Source organism: Setaria viridis, chromosome 5, assembly GCF_005286985.2.
Source record: "Setaria viridis chromosome 5, Setaria_viridis_v4.0, whole genome shotgun sequence".
In the NCBI taxonomy this organism is placed as follows: domain Eukaryota; kingdom Viridiplantae; phylum Streptophyta; class Magnoliopsida; order Poales; family Poaceae; genus Setaria; species Setaria viridis.
This window is the reverse complement of record NC_048267.2, coordinates 44,935,949-44,955,514: the sequence shown is the minus strand read 5'-3', so window position 1 is coordinate 44,955,514 and position 19,566 is coordinate 44,935,949. Positions and strand designations below refer to the sequence as shown.

Sequence of the window (19,566 nt, the reverse complement as noted above, 5' to 3'; positions counted from 1 at the left end):
CCTTCCTCTTTGCATAAAACCTATTCGAAAAAAGATACAAAGCAAACCGAAGAACAGAACAATAAGCGAAAAATCGCGTAGATATTGAAGGCTCAGAAGGATCCATTGGATTCTCTCGTCAGGATTCAGAAAATAGGTAGGTATTTTTTGGTCATCACAGCCTCCAATTAGATCCATACGCAAACGCAAACAAGAAGGGAAAACAAACAAAATCCAAACGCAAACAAGAAGGGAAAACAAACAAAATCCAATGAGAAAATACAGAGTAACCGAAGACGAGCTCCCATCTCAGCCGATTTTTAATCAATCCTGGCGATTCCCGTGGCCGCAGCCGAGAGGATTGCGGCAGACGGGGGAAAGCCGCGGTATATATAAGGGTGATTTTGTTCGTTAGGGTTTCCGGGGAACCGGGTGATCTAGATTTACCAGAATACCCTCATCTTCTCCGTGGGCCGGCCCGCCTCAGTCAGCTCCGGAAAAACCACGACAATATATTTGTCTTTTCCTCCCCACCTGATCAAACGTCAACCTGAACTTCTCCGTTCTCTCTGCAAAAAAGTTAGGACACTGCGCGCTCGTTTTAAATTTTTGACATTCGAATTGTCATCATCCAAGCACAGTACTGAATTTTATGTCATGTGAAGCATCCTACAAGGATATTAGGTCCATGGACCGATGTGAGGCCCGAACGAGCTCACACCGCTAAAGCTCCTTTGCTCATCGACGCCGAGGTAATCCACGACGCGCAGATCGTCCGGCCGGCGGTGCTCCACCATCTGCTGCTGCTGCTGGCCGCCGTGCATCAGCGATCCGATGGCCCTGGTCATCGAGCCGACCCCACCACCATGGCCGCCGTAGAGCTGCTGACCCGGCGGCATAGGCAGCAGTAGCCTGCCTACGTCGAGCCCAACTAGCTGTGTCTGGCCCAACAACGGCTGCCCATCATACGGCGGCTCCATGGCAGCCTTCAGAGGCCCAAACGGACTGGGGAAACGGTCAGGCCCACCCAACATGGGCCCGAAGCCGACGGTGGTGGGAAAGCCCGCGCCGTACCCGCCGCTCGTGGTCGCGCCCATCTCCGCGGCCTTCTGCAGCAGCGCCGTCGCGGACATGCTCGCCGAGCCCGCCGGCGAAAAGCCCATGGTACCGGTGGGACCGCTAGGCCCGTCAATGCCTATCTTGGCGCCGCTGAAGAATGTCGTCGATGGCGACGGCGCAGGCCTCGCGGCAGCGAGGCTGGAGAGCATGCACCCGGCCATGCTGAGCGGCGGCGGCAGGAACGGCGTGTTGGCGGCGTCGGACATGGTGGTGGGTTGCAACCTGAGCTGCGGGCTCTTGGTGTCGAGGTTGAAGTCGGCGTCGGCGTCGTCCTCGGCGGCAGCATCGAGGTCGTCGGCGTGGGACGGCGGCAAGGCGAGGTGGTGGGCGTGGCCCTGGAGCGCCGAGGCCACCGTGGCCATGTTCATGGGCTGCGCCAGCTTGTTGTTCTCCTGGGCCAGGGCGTCGCAGAATGCCCTGTGCGTCACGAAGCTGTCCCGCCTGTGCGGTGGTCAGGTGGTGTACCAACATGAACAGTGGAACACGAGCAGTTAAGTGGTGAGATGCATCGGAAACAATGTACTCCTGCTGCAGTAACAACAGACTTGCAGGATGCAGTTGCGAGTACCGTGCTCGTATGCATGGCGACACTGTGGAACGTGGGCTTTTGGGACCGAACTGCACGAGTGGTCAAATCGGTTGTCAGGAGGAGGGCCCAGCAACTACACACTGATATCCATGCATGACTCGCTGAGCTAGTGGTGGTGGTGGTATTCTCGGGCCTTTGAAATCTCTGGTTTCACCGATATGAAATCTCTGGTTTCACCGATTAGGGCTTGCCCAACTTTGGATAATCAAAATTACTGTAGCGCAACTGTAGCATTTCGTTTTTATTTGTGAATTATTATCCAAATATTGACTAATTAGGTTCAAAAGTTTTGTCTCGTAAAGTACAACAAAACTATGCAATTAGTTTTTGATTTCGTCTACATTCAGTATTTCATGTACCGCAAGTTTGATGTGATGGGGAATCTTTTTTTTGCATAGTGCCAAAGTTAGGATTTTGGAGGGAACATGCACACGGATGCAAAACACATGACCATCGTGCTCGTTCGCGCCCTACGCAAAACGCACATGCATGCTATGAATTCTTCAGCTTTGTCATCGCCATGCATTTCATCGACGAACTCTTTCTTTCACTGCGGCAGTAAGCGCAGCGCAGCTCGATATATGATCAGTACATGCATTGTTCTGTACTGCGAGTTATGGCTATGGGTGGTACAACGGTGTGAGTGTGATGGCGATGGAGTACAGTTTGGTCGTCAGGAGAATGAATCCGAGCACGCACGGACTTTGAGGTCGGGGTGGTAGAAAAACAAATCCACCTTGGTCTTCCCCAAGCTATAGGATTCAACGATTGGTGACGTCCATTGATCATTTCAGCTTAAGATTACTATAAGCAACTCCTAAGGTAGATAGTTTAGGTAGCAAGAGAGGAACAAAACATGCATGAAGAAATTAGTAATGCGCAGAGAAGAGAGAACAGATACGATGCAAACTGACCTGGAGAAGACGGTGCCGCAGTCGCACTTGTACTCGCGGGTGCCGCAGACCTTGGCGTGCGCCTTCCAGTCGGAGTGCACGGCGTAGCGCTTCCCGCACCGCTCGCACTTCCACTTCTTCTCCCCGTGCTTGCGGCAGTAGTGCTTCTTGATCCCCGTCAGGTCACCCAGCGCCCGCGCCGGGTTGTGGTGCACGCACGACGCCTCCGGGCACACGTACACGCGCTTCCGGGGAGGGCCGCCGCCGCCGGCGGCGGCGCCGTCCCCGCCGCCGCGCTGCCGCAGCTTCCACGGCAGGTTGTGCCCGCGCCGGTGAAGCTGCAGGTTCTGGTCGCGCTGGAAACCCTTGTGGCAGATCTCGCACACGAAACGGTTCGTCGCCATCAGCGTCCGCGGCGACAGCGCCATCACCTCCGCGCTCGGGTCTTCATCGTCGTTGGTTCGTTATACACATACACAGGTGCATGCAATGCAAGACGCGCGTCGTCAGATAGAGTTGTTCACATCAAAATACAAGGCACGCAGCAATGGAAGCACTGACCTAGCCCCCTTGCATTGCAGCTAGGGTGTCCAGTCGTCGTGCTATAAATCAATGTAATTCGAATGATTTAAACATCGTTAGCTAAAACCAAAAAAGGTTGTCTAACTGAGGAGATAGCATTATCTGAGTCATTTCTGTCGTAAAAAGATCATTTCAAAGTGAAAAAGACTGTCAGCTGATTTTTAGTTTCCTCGAGAAGAATGTTGCATTGTTTGTAAAGCGGTATAATAGTGGAAGCTAGCTAGCTAGCTTGAAAACAAAATGTATTGAGGCTGAAGAATCATAACAAGAACTTTTATTTACCAAGTAAACTTTCGAAATTTTCAGCTCTTGGATCGTTTTCTACTGGTGGCTAGCTTGTCGATCATTTGCATTAAAAGGATGTTCTGAATAGCGTTAGATCTACCTGTATATGTATCTAACTCAAATTTCCACAAACTATAATGTTCAAATATTCCCTTACAGTATGTCTGTCGTCATCTTATCACGCTAGTCTTCGGTGAAAGGGAGATTTGGACTGCTAATAAACAGTTACCGTCATAATTGACTTGCCTTGCCTACCAATGATGGCCGAATTTCCGAAAGAACACAAAGATCGATCAAAGAGTACAGGCTGTGGATCATATACTAATAGGAGGGAATCAATTCAATAATACTCCAGCGTCATATATCAATTTCCCCAAGAACAAACTACTACTACATATGTAGTATTAATTATTCTGGAGGTCACCATGATTAAGATCGTTAAGGATTAGCTAGTATGCACGCACCTGGTGTCCCCGGAAGGCTTCTCTTCTTCTTCACCGTCGGCGGGGCGGGCGGCGGCGGCTCCGATGGGCCGGTGACGCGCTGGAGATCACCGTCGTCGTTGCCCATCTCCGGCGGGCTACCAAGGACAAGAGGCTTGGTGTGGAACTGCTGCTGCTGATGCTGCAAGAACTCTTCCTCCACCTCCCTTGCAGTATTGCTGCTCACAGAAGAGAAGCTGCCGGCACACTCCCTTGCAGCCACTCCCGACATGGATGGCAAGCAACTAACTTGCATACACGCACGCACAAGCGCCAAAACTACACACTCTTCTTCCTTGCAAGGATCAGAAGAACAATTTGGCAGGACAGACACCTTTTACATCTCTAGCTAGGCTTTTGTTTCTTGCCTCTTGGCGCCAGAGAGTGTGTTATCTTCAGTTCTGAGACACGACAGAAGAAGGGAGGGAGGGGGTTGGCCTCGTATTTATCCAGCCATTTCCTTCCCATGCTGCTTTTCACACCTCACCACATTCCAATTTACCTTACGACGATGTACTACTGCTAGTAGCGCCTGTCTTTTTCCGTATGTGTGTCACTGCTGACTTTAATGCACATGATATTATAGAATGTATCGAGATTGAGAGAGAGTGAGGGAGGAAGGGAGGGAGAACCTCTGTAGCATGTATAATGTACTCCCTCTGTATCAAAATATTTGTCGCTGTTGATTTTTTCTTACGACGTTTGACAATTCATCTTATTCAAAATTTGTTACACATATACGAGAAGATAAGTCTTGCTTAAAATACCTTTGATGATAAAATAACTTACAAATAAAACAAATAATACTTACATAATTTTATGAATAAAATTAATGGTCAAGCGTCGTGATCAACAGCGACAAATATTTTAATACGAAGATAGTATATATATATGTATGGCTACCCGCAGGAGAGAATTTTATAAAGATACTATGTGCTGCATCGTTTGGATCTACTGGCCTTTGTTGTTTCCTCCCTCGGGGTCGATCGGCCGGCTACAGACAATGCCAAGTTTCCTGGGTTAATAGCTTGCCATGACAGCAACCTGCTGCGGTCAAGTTGATCGCCTTCTTGTTTTTCCTTGTTTTCTTGCCCTAGGGCGCTTGCATGCATACCCTCGTTTTCAATCGAGCGGCTATAAAAATTGCAGTTTAAAAATGCGATCCCCAAAACCAATCTTCCTTGTAGCACCAACCTCTCAGTTCTTGAATATGCTGGAACTTTCTCTTAATTTGGTCCGAACCAATACTTTAACTATTTTTAACACTAACATGCACTATAAGTGCTGCCCATTATTTGGAACCGTAGAATTTAGAAATTAAAATTTAGTGTCCTCCTAGAAATGTATCATGGTCCAGCTATAATTATAGTGTTTATTTCCTTTTTGTTAGGACAAGTCTTTAACCAACAATTACTCTACTAAAACATAAACTTTTACGCCAAATCGATGTTATAATGCATATTAAAAATACTTTGCTTATAATTATGACTTTTGTATCATCGTAACTGATATATTTAATAATTGTAATCAAAGCCTTATCCTAATAATGAAACAAAAATCACTTTGTAAGAAAACTGAGCTCTGCCTTTTCTACGTCTGCTCGTTATATCACATTTGTGTGACAAATTTTTCAGCGCTGATTTGATCTCTCAGGCGAAATCGTCCCTACGAAATGCTACTAAGTAGCTACTAGTACCGATTTCTACATCACCATACCACTGATGTGTCTTTTTCAGAGTGTACAGAGCGTGACAAAATCAGTTGCTACCTGTACCATCCCTGTTGCTTACACGCAGGTAATAAAATGGTAATTAACTTTGTTTTTCTATTCAAGAACGTTAAGTTTGCCTTGCTTGTATGCTTCGTAACTCACTTACGAAAATGTGTCCACGCGTAACTCAGTTATTTGGCCTGCGACAACGACTGGCACGGCTGGTGGAGTTCGTACACAATGTGAAGAAACAAGATGCATGCGCCAATGATTTCTGCTGCAAATAATAAGTACACGATGACAAGAAACAAAGGTACTGCATGCAACTGTCTGAAAACCAACAGTTCCCTCGTCATCTAGAACTGTTTCCTCTCTCTCTCTCTCTCTCTCTCTCTCTCTCTCTCTCTCTAAAACAGAAAACAAATTCCACTGTCAATGTAGTTAATGCCTATGTTAATCTCAGGAGTACATCCTACCAACTTGGAGAAAGATTGATCGATGTAGTGCATATCAATTATCATCCAAGCGGTTACATTTGAATAGCCGATACTGTATTGGTTCCAAATTATAGATCGTTTTAATTTTTATCCTAAATAAAATTTATCTAATTTTGATCAAATGTATTGAAAAAATTATCAGTATTTATAATGTCAAATACATGTATTATTAAGATATATTTATGGTCTATCTAGTGGAACTAGTTCAACGTCGTAGATATTTCTATATTTCCGTGTAAATTTGATAAAAGTTAGGAAGTTTTGACAGGGAACAACTGCGAAGGATGAATTCAGGTTCAGTGCACTGCATATATCGCTTTGCTTTAGGCCGGGTTTCAAGACATGATGTTCTCAAGACTTGTAGATCGACAGCAGCACGATTGATTGAGTATGTATGTCACCTACAGGCTACAGCGATGCCGTGCCGTGCCTTGGATGTTCGACAACACCGATCGTGAGGTAGAGTGATGGAGAGGGAAAGGAAACGTAACATATTCCTTGAGGATTATTTCGCCCAGACTTTTCTTTCAGCTGATCGAGTTAGCTAGCTGCTAGTACTAGCTGAAATGGTTGATTATTCAGTGAAAGCCCCATAGATCACTGTCCTCTCTAGATTAGGCTATTTAGGCTATAACGAGTCTAGTGAGTAGTGATGACTGATCGCTTAGTTAATTAGCTGCTTAGTTTAGTTTCTTCCGTACGAGCTTAGCTTGTGGAATGAATATCAGTATATTACCATTGTCATAGTTGCGCATAGTCTGTAGCAGTACTGATGCTTTGACACTTTACTTGTCTTCTTCCTGTCAAAAAACAATTCCCTCTAAAAAAAATTTACTTTGTCTTCTCCAGTTTTGTTTTCATCGCAGCGTTGCATGTTCTTTTGGAGCAGTCCATGCTTGCTGCAGTGATCACTTCTGAAAGAGGAAACATGCTATGCCTGTGTGCTTACCTGTTCTTCAATCCGTGACAGCAGGCAGATTTTGGTCAGCAATTGGGAGCTGAATATTAACTTACTGGCAACCCGTACCACTCGTTCTTGCCGCGGAGGTTCGAGGCCGGCCGCAATCTTGTATACTTGTTTTTCGTGGAATTTGTTTTGTTAATTAAAAGTAGGTCACAGCGGCTGATAATGATCAATTGATCAATACGGTAGCATCTCGCTCTGCAGACATCACCAAGGTGAGGCCTACCTGCTGCTGCTTGCTTGAGCTGGATTCTTTCAGTTCAGATCTGAAGAAAATTCAGATCTTCGATTTTGTCCTGTTGGTGTACTGCCTATGTTTAGGTCTGAAGATTTTCAGATGATGCACCATCGATCTGATACACTGTCTATCCCTGATTTCACCACCAGTGAATGAAGCTTTTCTTGGAGACGAAAGATGACAAATTATAAGTGCCTCGCAATTGTAGAAGTAGAATAGCGTATGAGCACAGCAAGGCCTCAAGCACAGCTAGAGAATAAAAATTATAGGCAGGGTACAAACAAGAGAGTATTGAAGGTGCCTGCAGAGAAAGAGAGAAGATCACGTCATTTCAAAGAAAATAGAACACTGTAGATACAGAGAGCTAGAGGGCTACTTGTAAGTTTACATGTAGATACAGAGAGCTAGAGGGCTACATGTAAGTTTACACACCACTACTACTAAATCATTGGCGCCTCGGTTCATAAATGAGCCGCGTCCAGAATCTTCGCCGCTTGATCGATGGCACGTCAACACCTAATCCCAGCGCTCATTATTGGCTCACAGTAACAAGGAAAGTTTAAAGCAGCCTAACACAGCAGCAGCCAGGTAACAGTAAGGCTGAGGAGGACTTCACAATTGTGTCCCTCGTCGCCTGAAAAACCAACGAGCGTTTCAGAATCCGTTCAGATAAGACAACACAACCAGTGCAGTGTCAGTCGGATCAGCGGAGTACTGGAGTAACCCAGCTGATGCGATGGTCTGACGAGGATTACTCAAACGGGAACATTTAAAATTGATCTCGCTTTGGTAAGCACGCAAGTCACTGAAAAAGGTTTGGCGAGAGAGAGAAACAGGAGGAGTTCTTGAGTTGTCATTCAGCAGGAAGTGGATTTGACAGGACGATATCTTCCTTTTCTTCAGATTTGGGTAAGGTTGCTGCGCTTACTCTAGGTGGCTATAAAGTCAAAGCTCCCTGCTAATCCTACGAGTGACAAGCAGCCCTGCTGGCAGTCTGGCACCGCTGAGGTCAGTCAGATTCCGCAGAGAAAGCCGCTTTCTGCGCGCGCGCGGGCACACCAGTACACCACCGCACCGGCCGGCCGGCAGTTGCTGCTGTTCGCCGGTGCACATCGACGTGAACCGGCTGCCTGTCTCCGAAAAGCATCCATTCCCCCTGCCCTGACTTGATCGGAGGAGAAGCGCCGGCCGGCATGCCGGCTGTTCCTCCTTCCCTTCCCCGCGTCGCCGGCCGGACGGCAGGTGTGGCGCGGACGAGCACTGGTGACACAGCTAGGTGGAGGGTTGAAATGGCGCGCGCCTCGATCAAAACCCTGCAGTTTCTTTCGTTTTGTTATCAGGACGCAGTTAATTTGACATGGTATTGCAGGACCCGGTGGTATCACTACCAGTGTCATCAGCACAGTGGAGCGGCTGCAGTGAACACCCGGTTATTACATGGATGGACATTCATCCCGGTTATTACATGGGCCAGATATCACTATCAGTGTCATCAGCACAGTGGTATCACTGCCAATATTACATCTGAAACTTTTATTAATTATTTGAGCACCAAGGTAGCTTCAAATGAAAAAGGTTTGAATTACAAAGTTGTAGATCTCGTCGAGATCTACAATTTTTATATAAAGTTTATCTCCATCCAAGTTCATATGAATTACTTATAATTTTTTAAAAGTATGCTGCGCAGAGAAGGTAAATTCCGCTGTTTCATTTAGCTATATAGCTGCTTCAAATTGCGGTATATATATAGATTTCTAATTTTTTTATTAGAACATATATTTTTCAAAATACTAAAATAAAAAATAAAAAAATAAAAAAATTCTCATCATGACGATGGATGCATGCTGCGAGGCCCGCCCTCTGGAAAGGCTCTATGAAGTCTGAACCAGCCCAGTGGGCGGCCCGACTACCTATCTATGTTCATTCACCAGTAGCATTTGTCAAAAAAAAAAGGAGAAGAAGAAGAAGCAAGATGTGCGTATGAAAAAAATTGTTCCAACAAGTAGCATTTATTTACCAATAGCAATAACATTGATATTCTTCAGAGAAGTACACAGTGAGTACAAATCTTTGTTTCCGAGGAACGGCACGGGTTCCATTAGGAATTTGCAGCAAGGTGCGCACAGAGAAACCTAGCACTATTCAGGCTACAGCACACAGGTCTTCCCACGGCTTCGTTCTTGACGGCGCCCAACTGTTCCTGCTGATTCCGGCGCAGTGGGCGGATCAGATCATCAGGGCTGAACTCGGCGAGATACTTCTGCAGTTCGGGGTCCAGGTGCAAAACGGGCACGTCGGTGGGAGGCGTCCGCGCAGCCCGGCAGCTCCACGGGTACGCCCCCATTGACCGCCGCCGCCTCCACCTCGCGCAACGCCTCCAAGCAGATGCTGCACTCGCCGCCCTCTTCCCTTCCGGCTCCGCCGCCGCCTTCTTGCACCCCGTCAGGAGCACCCTGGGCGCGCCGTACCTGACGTGTCGGTCCAACGCCAGCTCCACGACGGCGGCGGCGCGGATCGCCCTCAGCAGCCGCCGGATCATGTCGTGGCCGCTGTCCTCGTCTCCCGGGAGACGTCCTATGCACAGCGGCGACGAAGCTCGCCTCGGCGCCGGACCCGCGGTAGGCGCGTACCAGCCTCTGCCCACGGTCGCGCCCGGCCCTGATGTACTTGGTCACGCGGCACCTCAACTGCACCGCGAACTCGGGCTCGCCGCCGCTGCCGATCGCTTTGGTCTGCGAGGGCGTGTCGAGGCATGTGGTGCTGGCCTCGACACGGCGCGTGATCAGGGGCGATCCGTTCTTCCCCTGCCTCCTCCACGCCCCACAGGGTCAGGTCCGTGAACAGGTAAAGGAAAACACCAGGATGCCATCCACGGCCGCGGCGTCGGGACCTCTCGGCGAGGTCTCATCGGCAGCGGGGCTCCGGTGGCCGTCCCCCGATCGGAACGAGGACTTGACAGGCTAAAGGTAGGCCTGCTAACGGGGCTGTTACCCGCCCTATATCCACCCCGTCCCGAAATTTATGGGAGTCAATTACAGACCCATCCCGCCTCAAAATCTCAATTAATTAACCCATCCCGTCCCGCCCCATTTAGCGTGGGTGCAATCAAATCACGGAGCAGTGGGTTAAATCCAAGGATGCGTTCAAATTGTGCATCTCAACTGAGGGCTGCTCACTTGACTGACTTGCTATACTTGTTCAACCTAAGAATGTTTCAGTTTGCATTCCATCATGTGTAAAACAAGTGTGGCATGTCATACTTGCCAACTTGACTGAAAGAATTGAAGAAATATGGCTGCACAGTCAACGAAAGAAGTGAGCCTGTTAACAGCCTAATACTGATGATTATGCAACTACAACACCCATGATGCTTTTCAGTCTACGAAGAATGAGGCTCTTCTCTTTAACACATTATAGGATAGGGGCACTTGCCAAATTTGATAGGAAACTTATTTTTTTTAATTGCTTCCCGACTCAGATCAATTAGAAATTTAGCTGTGGATTTGTCCAATTGTCCTGACTCCAAAACAAACACTTGGTGACAGCAAATCTAAATTAAAAAATCTCTGTGTATTAGGAACACTCACCGATGAACCAGGCAAGAATGGAGCTGCTCACGGGCTACCGTCAATCTGGACCTTCTCGGTGAGCCGCACAGATCAAGAACCTTGTCCCGTAGACTAGCGAGGCCACCGTCGTAGGATTCGAGGCCGACGCTGGAGCAGTTGATAGCCAAGTCAATCCCTAGCAAGAAGGGAAAGGGGGATGAGGAGAAGGGGAACATGATGATGCGGAGAAGGAGATGGTGGAGGGTAGCTAAGGATGCGCATGACTTTTTTTGCGGGAGAGGTGGCAACAGTAGTGGCTGGGTTCGGCAGCGACGGTAGTGGCTGGAGCCGCCGACGGCGGCAGGCCGTCTTGCTGTGCGAGTAAAGAGATGCGGCTTTCCTTCGAAAGAAACTAATCCAACTCATGCCCAACCCATCTTTGCAGTAAACCCGTCCTGCCCACCCCGCAAGCAACTACAGCCCATTCATACCCATCCCAGCAAGGCCCATCTCAGACCCCGCCCCGAAATCCCCGTTTCCACCCGCCCCGTTAGCAGCAGGTCTACCTAAAGGCTATCAACCTCGGGCCGTCGAGGCGCGCAGCGTCTTCATCTCAAAGGCAACAAGACTGGCACGCTCACGTCTGCGTGGTTGCTCGCCGGGGACCAATGCGAGCCACAGCGACGGCGCCGACGTCGGCTGCGGACTGCGCGTCCCGTGGTCGCTGCATCGAGGCGAGAACGCGGCGGCTCTTTGAGGCGGTGCGCGAAGCAGAGGAGGCGCTCGAGGTGCCGCCGCCCAGGTCAGGGGGTGGACGGTATTTCATTTACCGTCCACCCCTGGGGCCTCTGAACGCCGTCCGATCGGATCCGTGCGGTCCAGATTCGCTACGATAGCATTCTTACTGGTCGTTTTCCTGCCTCGTCGCCGCGATGCCACTGCTGGAGGGCGCCGTATGCCTCGTCGCCGGCGGCGGCAGGTGCTCGGATACGAGAGGCCATGACCGGGGAGAAGGTTCTGACGGAGGGCAGGTATGGCGCGGCGAGCCGCGTGTTTGTCGTCGCCGATGAAGACAAGACGTGGCCGGCGGAGGAACAGCGGCGGGCGGCGGCCTCTTGCGGCCCCGGCGTGGAGGTGAGGTCTATCGGCGCCTGCCACGGCACGTGGTGCTTGTACAAGGTGAAGGTGGCCACTGCCCTGTACTCACCGGCCACCGCGTGACGGCGCAAGACATGGCCGGTTGCGGTGACAGACCCGGGAGCGCCGAGGAGGTGCGGTCCTTCGAGGAATACGACCGGCCGCTGCTGGACGCCGTGGCCATGCTGGCGCCAGGGGAGAAGGCGGTCCTCGTCGGCCACAGCTTCGGCGGGCAGATCCTCGCGCTGGCCATGGAGTCGCCGTCGCGGTCTTCGTCTTGGCCGCCATGCCCGCCGCCGGGAAGCCCGTGATGTTCGTCTTCTACAGGTAACAAAATGAAAATTATCCAAGGCCGAGCGTTGTTTCAATTCGTCAAAAAGGACAATAAGATGCAAATTCTAATAACCATGCCTGCCTGGACTGTCTAGTTTTCGCAAGAAAAGAGGCCAGCGGATTTCTACATGGACTGCAAAATCGAAATCAGCGGCGATCCCCAGCATCCCGTGGAGACGATTCGGTTCGGACCACGGTACTTGGAGCAGAGATTGTATAAGCTCAGCCCCCCTGAGGTAGGTAACAATGGCCACTCGCTCGACATGACCCGTTCCTGCAGATGATCTAGTCACCATTGAGCTTCTTCCTCTGATGGCGTGCGTGATGCAGGATCTGACCCTGGCGAAGGCGGCGACGAGGCTGTCGCGGCGGTTCCTGAACGACGCGACGATGAACGGGGCCATCCTTACGGCGGAGCGGTACGGCGCGGTGAGGCGGGTGTGCGTCGTCGCCGAGGACGACGCGATGCTTTCGGCGGAGTTCCAGCGGCGGATGGCGTCGTGGAACCCCGGCACGGAGGTGAGGGGGCTGCCGGGTGCGGATCACATGCCGATGCTGTCAAAGCCGGAGGAGCTCTCGGAAATGCTAATGGAGGTGGCCGACAAGTACAGGTGAGATAAATTTAGCATATATCCCTTTGCAAAATCTGATCATTTTGCCATTGTGCAGAATGGCGTTCAAGTATGAATGCTAAATCGCCGTGCAGATAAATTGCTGTTTATTCAGACATTGTTGGAGTACAGGAAACTTCAGACACGGTCGTTAACAAGAACAACTATGTAATCAGTTTCTCCTAGTAAATCTCTAGGTGAAGTATGCAGATTCGCTAGCGAGTACTTGCAGTTTGACACATCCTACGACGTTGAGCTGCAAAATGACACTGGAGAACCGATTGCGAAAGCATCATGAGAGCATCTACAGGAAAAAAAATATTACCCCAAGTCCCCAACAATTAACACTTAACATAATCTTCTGAGTACAAGTCTATCATCGGAGCAAAGAAACTGCTGCGAGTCTCAGTGTCTCACTTGCCAGTAGCCACCACAAAGAAACCTAACACTATTCAGTTCAGGCTACAGCTACAGCTACAACTACCGTTCGCCTAAAAGCGTCGTGAAAATTGGAGTACGAGCGCTCATGGATCGCATGGCGGTGCCGCGACGATGTTTCATGGTGAATCGAGCACAGTGGGTCGATCTGGATCATCATCATGGCTGAACTCGAGGATATCCTTCTGCAGCTCCGGGTCCAGGTGCTTGGTCACGTTCCCCCGGCACAGCGGGCACGTCGGCTTCTTACGGAACCACTTGGAGATGCACCGGCGGTGGAAGGCGTGCGCGCACCCCGGCAGCTCCACGGGCACGCCCTTCCCCGCCGCCGCAGCCTCCTCGTGCAACACCTCCAAGCAGATGCTGCACCCGTCGTCCTTCCCCTCCGTCGCCGGCGGCGCCCCCCTGCATGCCGTCATAAGCACCCGGGGCGCGCTGTACCTGATATGGCGGTCCACCGCCAGCTCCACAACGGCGGCAGAGCGGCTGCCCTCGTCGAGGCCCCGCGCCAGGTCGGCGAGCTGCGGCACGACGTCCTCGGGCAGGATGGCCTCCCACTCGTCGTCGGTGAGGTCGAGGTCCCGTAGAGGCCGGATCGCCCTCAGCAGCAGCCGCATCACGTCGCGGACGCTGTCCTCGTCGACCAGGACGTCCCTGGGCACGGCGGCGACGAAGCTCGCCTCGGCGCCGGACCCGCGGTAGACGTACACCTGTCTCTGCCCGCGCCCGCGCCCGGCGCGGATGTACTTGGTCACGTGGCACCTCAGCTGCACAGCGAGCTCGGGCTCGCCGCCGCCGCTCGGCTCGGTCTGCGGGGTCGTGTGGAGGAATGTAGTGCTGGCCTCGACTCGACGCGTGATCAGGGACGACCCGTTCTTCCCCTGCGACTCCATGGCTGATCGATCGACGCCGGCCGGAGGCAACGGCGACGTACGGCCGATCGAATTGTTAGCTAGCGAGATGCGAGTTGCTCGAGTTTCTTTGCTGTATGTATCCGCGCCACATATGTATATCCAGCTCGCACCTCGCAGCGGCGTTCGGACTCACCTCCGAGACGGGCTTCCCATAGCAGATGGATTTGAAATTCCGAGTCGACACTACCTAGGACTAAGCTCGCGGCCTATTTGTCCGCGGGCCACATTGTTATAAGTAACTGGGCCGGTCTATGGTCAGCCCAGTTCGCGATCAAATTGCAAAAAAAAAAGTAGAAGGCTTTGCTACTACAATGGCCTCATTGGAGTCCACCCAAAAAAAAAACAATGGCGTCACTGTCATTGCAACACAGAGACGCAAACAATGGCCGTTGTTCCCCAAGCACAAATGGTCCAAGTCAAACCACATTGCTACTTCCTCTGCTGTGACATTGCAACGCAGAATCTGACACACTGGCAGTGGCGATGGTGAGGCCGGCGATCACGACGGTTGTTTAGAGTGCGCATCGGATACCCACGAGCCTGCACCAACACGCTCAGATTTATCGAAACTCACAATAATAAGTTTTTGAGCCTAACTCAATCCAAAAAACTAGTCTAACAGGTGAGAAACTGGTCTCACCTATGTATGGTACTCCTCCACCATCAATTTCCGATGCGGGATTAAACCAAACAATCTCCCCAGTCACACATCAGGTCCAACTCTTCCATCACATATAATCCATGTGATCTCTCGAAGACGTTATCCCAGGCCCCGAGTCCAGCTCTCCAATCACAACACAACCCGTGTGACCCTTCGAAGACGTACACGGGCTCCCCCATCACCATGTTATCCAGAGATGTTCCAGATTTCCGACCTTTTAGCCCCTATATCAATTGTTAGAAAATTAGCCCTCGCGGCGATGAGCCGCCCACTGATCTCCACCAACGGAAGCAACGATTGGATATACCGAAATGAACTTGCACAATCACATGCGATAATGGAGATACGATTTTTATTGACGAGATTCAACCGAAGCCTGCATCCTGGGGCATGATCACGGACGCTCCTCCCCAATACCGTAACACCGATCGCTCCGAGGTCCTGGCGTCATGCTGTCTCCCCTGCGAGCCTATCACTATGTCATCATGGTTACAACAGCAGCCCTCCTCTCATATTTACGAGGAAGCTCGAGTTACAGAGTATGACACAGATTCTACCATATACTGCTAAATACAGCTCAAGTCCTGTCGTAACCGGACTCATATAAATATTCAACACAACATGTAAACAGTCCCTAAACGGCAGGATGGTAATGAAGGTCCTGACAGTACGGCGCGGCGACGCCTGTCGTCGTCGTTCGTCGACGAGGACGACGCGTCGTGGTCGGCCAGAGAGGGTTGCACGGAGCTGATCACATGGCTACCATTTAAACGGTTAGAGGGTGCCCAATTTTATCGTTCAGAAAAATGGTAACAGAAATTTGGATTGAGATAGTGAAATAAGATTAGATTCTCTAACCAATGCATGCAGAAGAAAATTTTAGACATGATTGTAATTTGTGACAACGACATTATTTTACTTTTCTCCTAGTCTCTATAAACGAGGCCACGATATCTAGTGCTTGAGGAAGTTACAAGCTACTGAAAAGAAAAAACGCTCAGGGGTACAAAACTGCCCGCCTGCTGTATCAAACATAGTTCACTAGGCTGAAGGAATCCGCCATTGCAAAGAACTCTTCCTGGACTGCTTTCCATGCCGACTCCGGTGCTTGCGCATTCATGGTGTAAAGCTTGCCGTCCTTCGCGCAGCAGACAGCAACATTGTGTCGTCGGAAAGAAGGGCTCTCGACTCGGAACTCTAGCTTGTAGTATTTGACATTCTCCGCATCTTCTCTCAAGGCTGCGTCGATAAGAGTAGCGTTTATATCTGGACTTCGCCTTGTCCTCGCAATCCTTCTGAGCACCACTTCCCCCACATCTTTCGGACCACCAAAAGCCTCAATCCTGTATGAAACAGTTCGGTTGCTTCTTTAGCCGCAACTAATCACCAAAAGTCAGCATGCTTGGCAAATTTTTCAGACAAGCTTAAGTGATGTTTTATTCTCGAACATAAGTGATCTTTTTTTAACTTTTGTGTCATGCTGATTGCCGTATGCAAACTCAAAGTTTAGGCCAAACACTGTTTGGATGTGCTATTACTAAAATTTAGCAAGTGCTAAAGTTTAGCCTATCTAAAGTTTAGCACTTCCACCCATTAGCACTCTCGTTTGGAGACATGGCTAATGGATAGCGCTAAAATGCATGAAATGTCACTTTTACCCCTTTTATCTCCTCACCTCCCCTTCACTCTTCCCCTTTTGTCTTTTCTCAAGCCATTAGCACCCATTAGCTCCTCCCCACCAGCTAATGCTTTTTGCATTTTTGAGTGTGGGCTAAAGTTTAGCCCTACCATTTGGATGGGCTAATGCGTAAAGGTGCTAAACTTTAGCACTTTCATCTGGATCCAAACATGCCCTAAATAAGCTTTGGAGAAGCAAACTGCAAGTGAGAAATTAAGTGTACTTACGAGAAGTCTTGAGGTACAGGTGAAACAATGACACTGACATTGAGCTCCCCATTGGATCCCGGGGGCCCAAATGCTGCCACGGGCTCACTAATGTTCCGAGGTCTAGACAATCTCCCATTTTTCAGGGGTGGAGGATCTAGTGATCTCTGCAATTCTGCTTTCTTCGCTTCCCTGTATAGTAGAGTCTGATCTCCTACCCAACTTGATGGATAGATGAATTCTGCATATTTCCAGAGACCTCACAGTTAATACACCATACATTGAGAGATGCATACTGAAACCTCGAATGAAATATCCTGTTGCTTATAGATACACACTTCACTTAACTCTTCTTCGTAGCACCAGTTTTTAATATAAATATTTTTCTAAAAAAATATCACGCTTACGGTAATTTGTTCCTCAAGGGAAAACATGTAGCCTAAAAAAATCCTTAAACCATTATCTAGTTGGGAATCAGCCACCAGATGCCAGCAATGATCAGTTGTGATTACATGGAGCCTAGGTGGTATGCCATTCCTGGCCCTAAATGTGGCACAAGATAGCCCGTGATCCACACATACAAACCCCATTGGAGGCATGGCATGCAGGTTGGATGTAGTAACTAGCAGCATCAGGGACCACTTTTTTTTGTAGCCACTCGTACTTGTGGCCACATTGGAATATAAGAAAACGTACAAACCAGAGGTGACCAGGTTTTCTTAGTTTAATAACTTGTTCACATTTGAACGGAAAAACATGAAGACAGAGGAAAATTGGAGGCCTCAGTGCCAAAATTGTTTTGATTCTTGATTCAGGAACAGTTAGAAGCATATGTTATATTTCTCTATGTCTACTCTCCATTCAATTGCTATGAAGAAACTAAAGTTCCAAAACAAGTGAAATAAGGTAATTAGAAAAACTAATTCACCTTCAGTCTGATTAGCAATTAAGTAAAGGTGATTTAGGATCTGTATACTTTTTTTCTCCACTTAATTTCTGTGGGTGGGATGTGCACACCAACCATCCCTATTTCTGTATATTTTGGTGGGGCGCAAAGTTGCTACTTGACAACAACGTGCACACGCAGGGATACCTCGAATTAATTATGACCTCAGATTTTTTTTCTCCTTTCTGACATTGCACCTTTTTTTTGGCCCCCATTTACAATCTATCATTTATCAAGCACTATAAACATGCATGATGTTGAACAAAAAATGACATTCCAATGAACTCTTCGCTGTGTGAATGGGTGATCGGTACCCACTAGGCCAGGTCACCATGAATCATGTTGATTTAGTGAAGTGCAAACCCCAGTTGACCGATAGACAGCTAGTAGGTCTTTCATTTTTGAAACATAATTGGAGCTGTTAGCATCTTAGCATTAAGAAACGGTAACCTAACGAGGAAAAAAACGTTTTGAAATTAGCTCAATGTGACTCACGAGGAAAGAGACTGGCAACAATTCAAGGCGTTGCACTGTTGTTGTTGACGAGTACCTACCAATAGCACTGGGCAATCAAGCCAATCAAGCAAAGATTGAACGCCTCATCTCATCTAGGTACAACAATTGCACGCGATAAATCACCCCCTCGATTCAATTCAAGGCACTCTGGCTTTAAAAAAAAAAAGGTTCAAGGCACTCCTCCGAAATGAAATCAAGTCAAGCGAGCATGATGGAACGCCTCATCCAGGCACAACAATTGCGCGCGCGCAATCCATCACCCTCCGATTCAAGGCACTCTTATATCAGAATGAAACCATGTAGCAGTGCAGGTACAGCACACGCAGATGCCAATTGCCGAGCTGAAAGGAAGGGGGATGGGGGAGGAGGAGCGGGCGAGAGATGGGCGCGCTTACCGAACCCATTGTCGGAGTCGAGGCAGCGGGAGAAGCCGCCGACGGGGTAGAGCACGTCGAGGCGGAGCGACCTGCCGAGCTCCGGCGACAGGCCGAGGAGGAAGCTGGTGACGCCGCCGAAGTTGGCCCCCACCGCCGCGGCCGCCGCCGTGGTGGCCCCCACCACCAGCCGCCTCCGGAACACCGCTGCCAGCGCCGCGAACTCCTGCGCCGGCGATGAGCACCGTATCCCGCCGCGCCGCAGCCGCCACCTCTCCCCCTGCCCCCTGCCGCGCCAGGGTGCCCCGCGGTGGTGGTGGTGGTGGGTGTGCCTCGCCACGGCCGCCGTGGCCATCGCGGGGGAGCGACCGGAACGGACACGGCTCGGCTCGGCTGGTCTGGCCGACCCCCCTCGCTCGCTGCCTGCTTCTGCTTACGGGACGCGGGGGGAGCGGGCAGAGGAGAGGAGGTATCTGCCGCCGCGTGGAGTGGTGGTGCCGCGCGCCGACCCAGCATGTGTTTTTTTCGCGTTCTCTGGAGGCGGTGTGGGTGGGTGGACTGGTGGAGCGTGTGCGCCGACCAGCGGCAGCCGCCAGCCGAGCGACCGACCTACGAATGGGATGCGTGTCTGACTGCCCATCATATGCGTGCGCAAATGCTCTCCGCCTCCGAGGCTCGACTACGTTCCGAGTGAACGGCTGTCGGGGTCCCGCTCTCTCTTTCGGAGACAGGTTCGTTTTTGTGTTAAAAAAGGCTGGAAAATCAGTTTGTTTGAGTTCATTTTTGTTTCGAAAAAAGAAACTTAACAGCCTGGTACGTACCAGAAAGATGCCAGTCAATTCTCCTCAATCAGATTTTTCTCTAA

At 50.0% G+C, this 19,566-nt stretch overlaps 3 protein-coding genes, 1 long non-coding RNA gene, 1 other non-coding gene and 1 pseudogene across 5 annotated transcripts; 1 reads left to right on the top strand and 5 right to left on the bottom strand.

The window, feature by feature from the left end:
* Window positions 1–8: 8 nt before the first annotated feature.
* Window positions 9–4,399, bottom strand: LOC117858834 (uncharacterized). The gene is made up of 3 exons (XM_034741971.2): window positions 3,912–4,399; window positions 2,602–3,025; window positions 9–1,539 (listed from the first exon to the last, which is right to left on the bottom strand). The coding sequence occupies exons 1-3, from the start codon at window positions 4,183–4,185 to the stop codon at window positions 660–662; spliced, it is 1,578 nt and encodes a 525-aa protein (XP_034597862.1). The 5' UTR covers window positions 4,186–4,399; the 3' UTR covers window positions 9–659.
* On the bottom strand, window positions 86–167 carry LOC117859377 (small nucleolar RNA R41). The gene has a single exon (XR_004641175.1). It is a non-coding gene; the product is annotated as a small nucleolar RNA R41 (small nucleolar RNA).
* A 4,921-nt stretch (window positions 4,400–9,320) lies between the features above and the next one.
* On the bottom strand, window positions 9,321–11,412 carry LOC140222929 (uncharacterized). Its single transcript, XR_011898277.1, has 2 exons — window positions 10,927–11,412; window positions 9,321–10,634 (listed from the first exon to the last, which is right to left on the bottom strand). It is a non-coding gene; the product is annotated as an uncharacterized lncRNA (long non-coding RNA).
* A 459-nt stretch (window positions 11,413–11,871) lies between these two features.
* On the top strand, window positions 11,872–13,186 carry LOC117855390 (probable esterase PIR7A; annotated as a pseudogene).
* Window positions 13,187–13,525: 339 nt separating this feature from the next.
* On the bottom strand, window positions 13,526–14,299 carry LOC117856587 (uncharacterized). Its single transcript, XM_034738920.1, has one exon. The coding sequence runs from the start codon at window positions 14,297–14,299 to the stop codon at window positions 13,526–13,528; it is 774 nt and encodes a 257-aa protein (XP_034594811.1).
* A 1,507-nt stretch (window positions 14,300–15,806) lies between these two features.
* On the bottom strand, window positions 15,807–19,298 carry LOC117854683 (psbP domain-containing protein 7, chloroplastic). Its single transcript, XM_034736907.2, has 3 exons — window positions 18,723–19,298; window positions 16,887–17,106; window positions 15,807–16,324 (listed from the first exon to the last, which is right to left on the bottom strand). The coding sequence occupies exons 1-3, from the start codon at window positions 19,054–19,056 to the stop codon at window positions 16,009–16,011; spliced, it is 870 nt and encodes a 289-aa protein (XP_034592798.1). The 5' UTR covers window positions 19,057–19,298; the 3' UTR covers window positions 15,807–16,008.
* Window positions 19,299–19,566: the final 268 nt, after the last annotated feature.

What these genes read in the sequence shown, in the direction of transcription:
- LOC117858834 (XM_034741971.2), bottom strand. Translation starts at nt 4,185, where the DNA reads ATGCAAGTTAGTTGCTTGCCATCCATGTCGGGAGTGGCTGCAAGGGAG. An exon ending in AAGCCTTCCGGGGACACCAG is followed by an intron (nt 3,026 to 3,911) that starts GTGCGTGCATAC and finishes ACGACGATGAAG; the next exon opens with ACCCGAGCGCGGAGGTGATG. An exon ending in TGCGGCACCGTCTTCTCCAG is followed by an intron (nt 1,540 to 2,601) that starts GTCAGTTTGCAT and finishes ACCACCGCACAG; the next exon opens with GCGGGACAGCTTCGTGACGC.
- LOC117854683 (XM_034736907.2), bottom strand. Translation starts at nt 19,056, where the DNA reads ATGGCCACGGCGGCCGTGGCGAGGCACACCCACCACCACCACCACCGC. An exon ending in CGACTCCGACAATGGGTTCG is followed by an intron (nt 17,107 to 18,722) that starts GTAAGCGCGCCC and finishes GGAAATATGCAG; the next exon opens with AATTCATCTATCCATCAAGT. An exon ending in CCTGTACCTCAAGACTTCTC is followed by an intron (nt 16,325 to 16,886) that starts GTAAGTACACTT and finishes TGTTTCATACAG; the next exon opens with GATTGAGGCTTTTGGTGGTC.
- LOC117856587 (XM_034738920.1), bottom strand. Translation starts at nt 14,299, where the DNA reads ATGGAGTCGCAGGGGAAGAACGGGTCGTCCCTGATCACGCGTCGAGTC.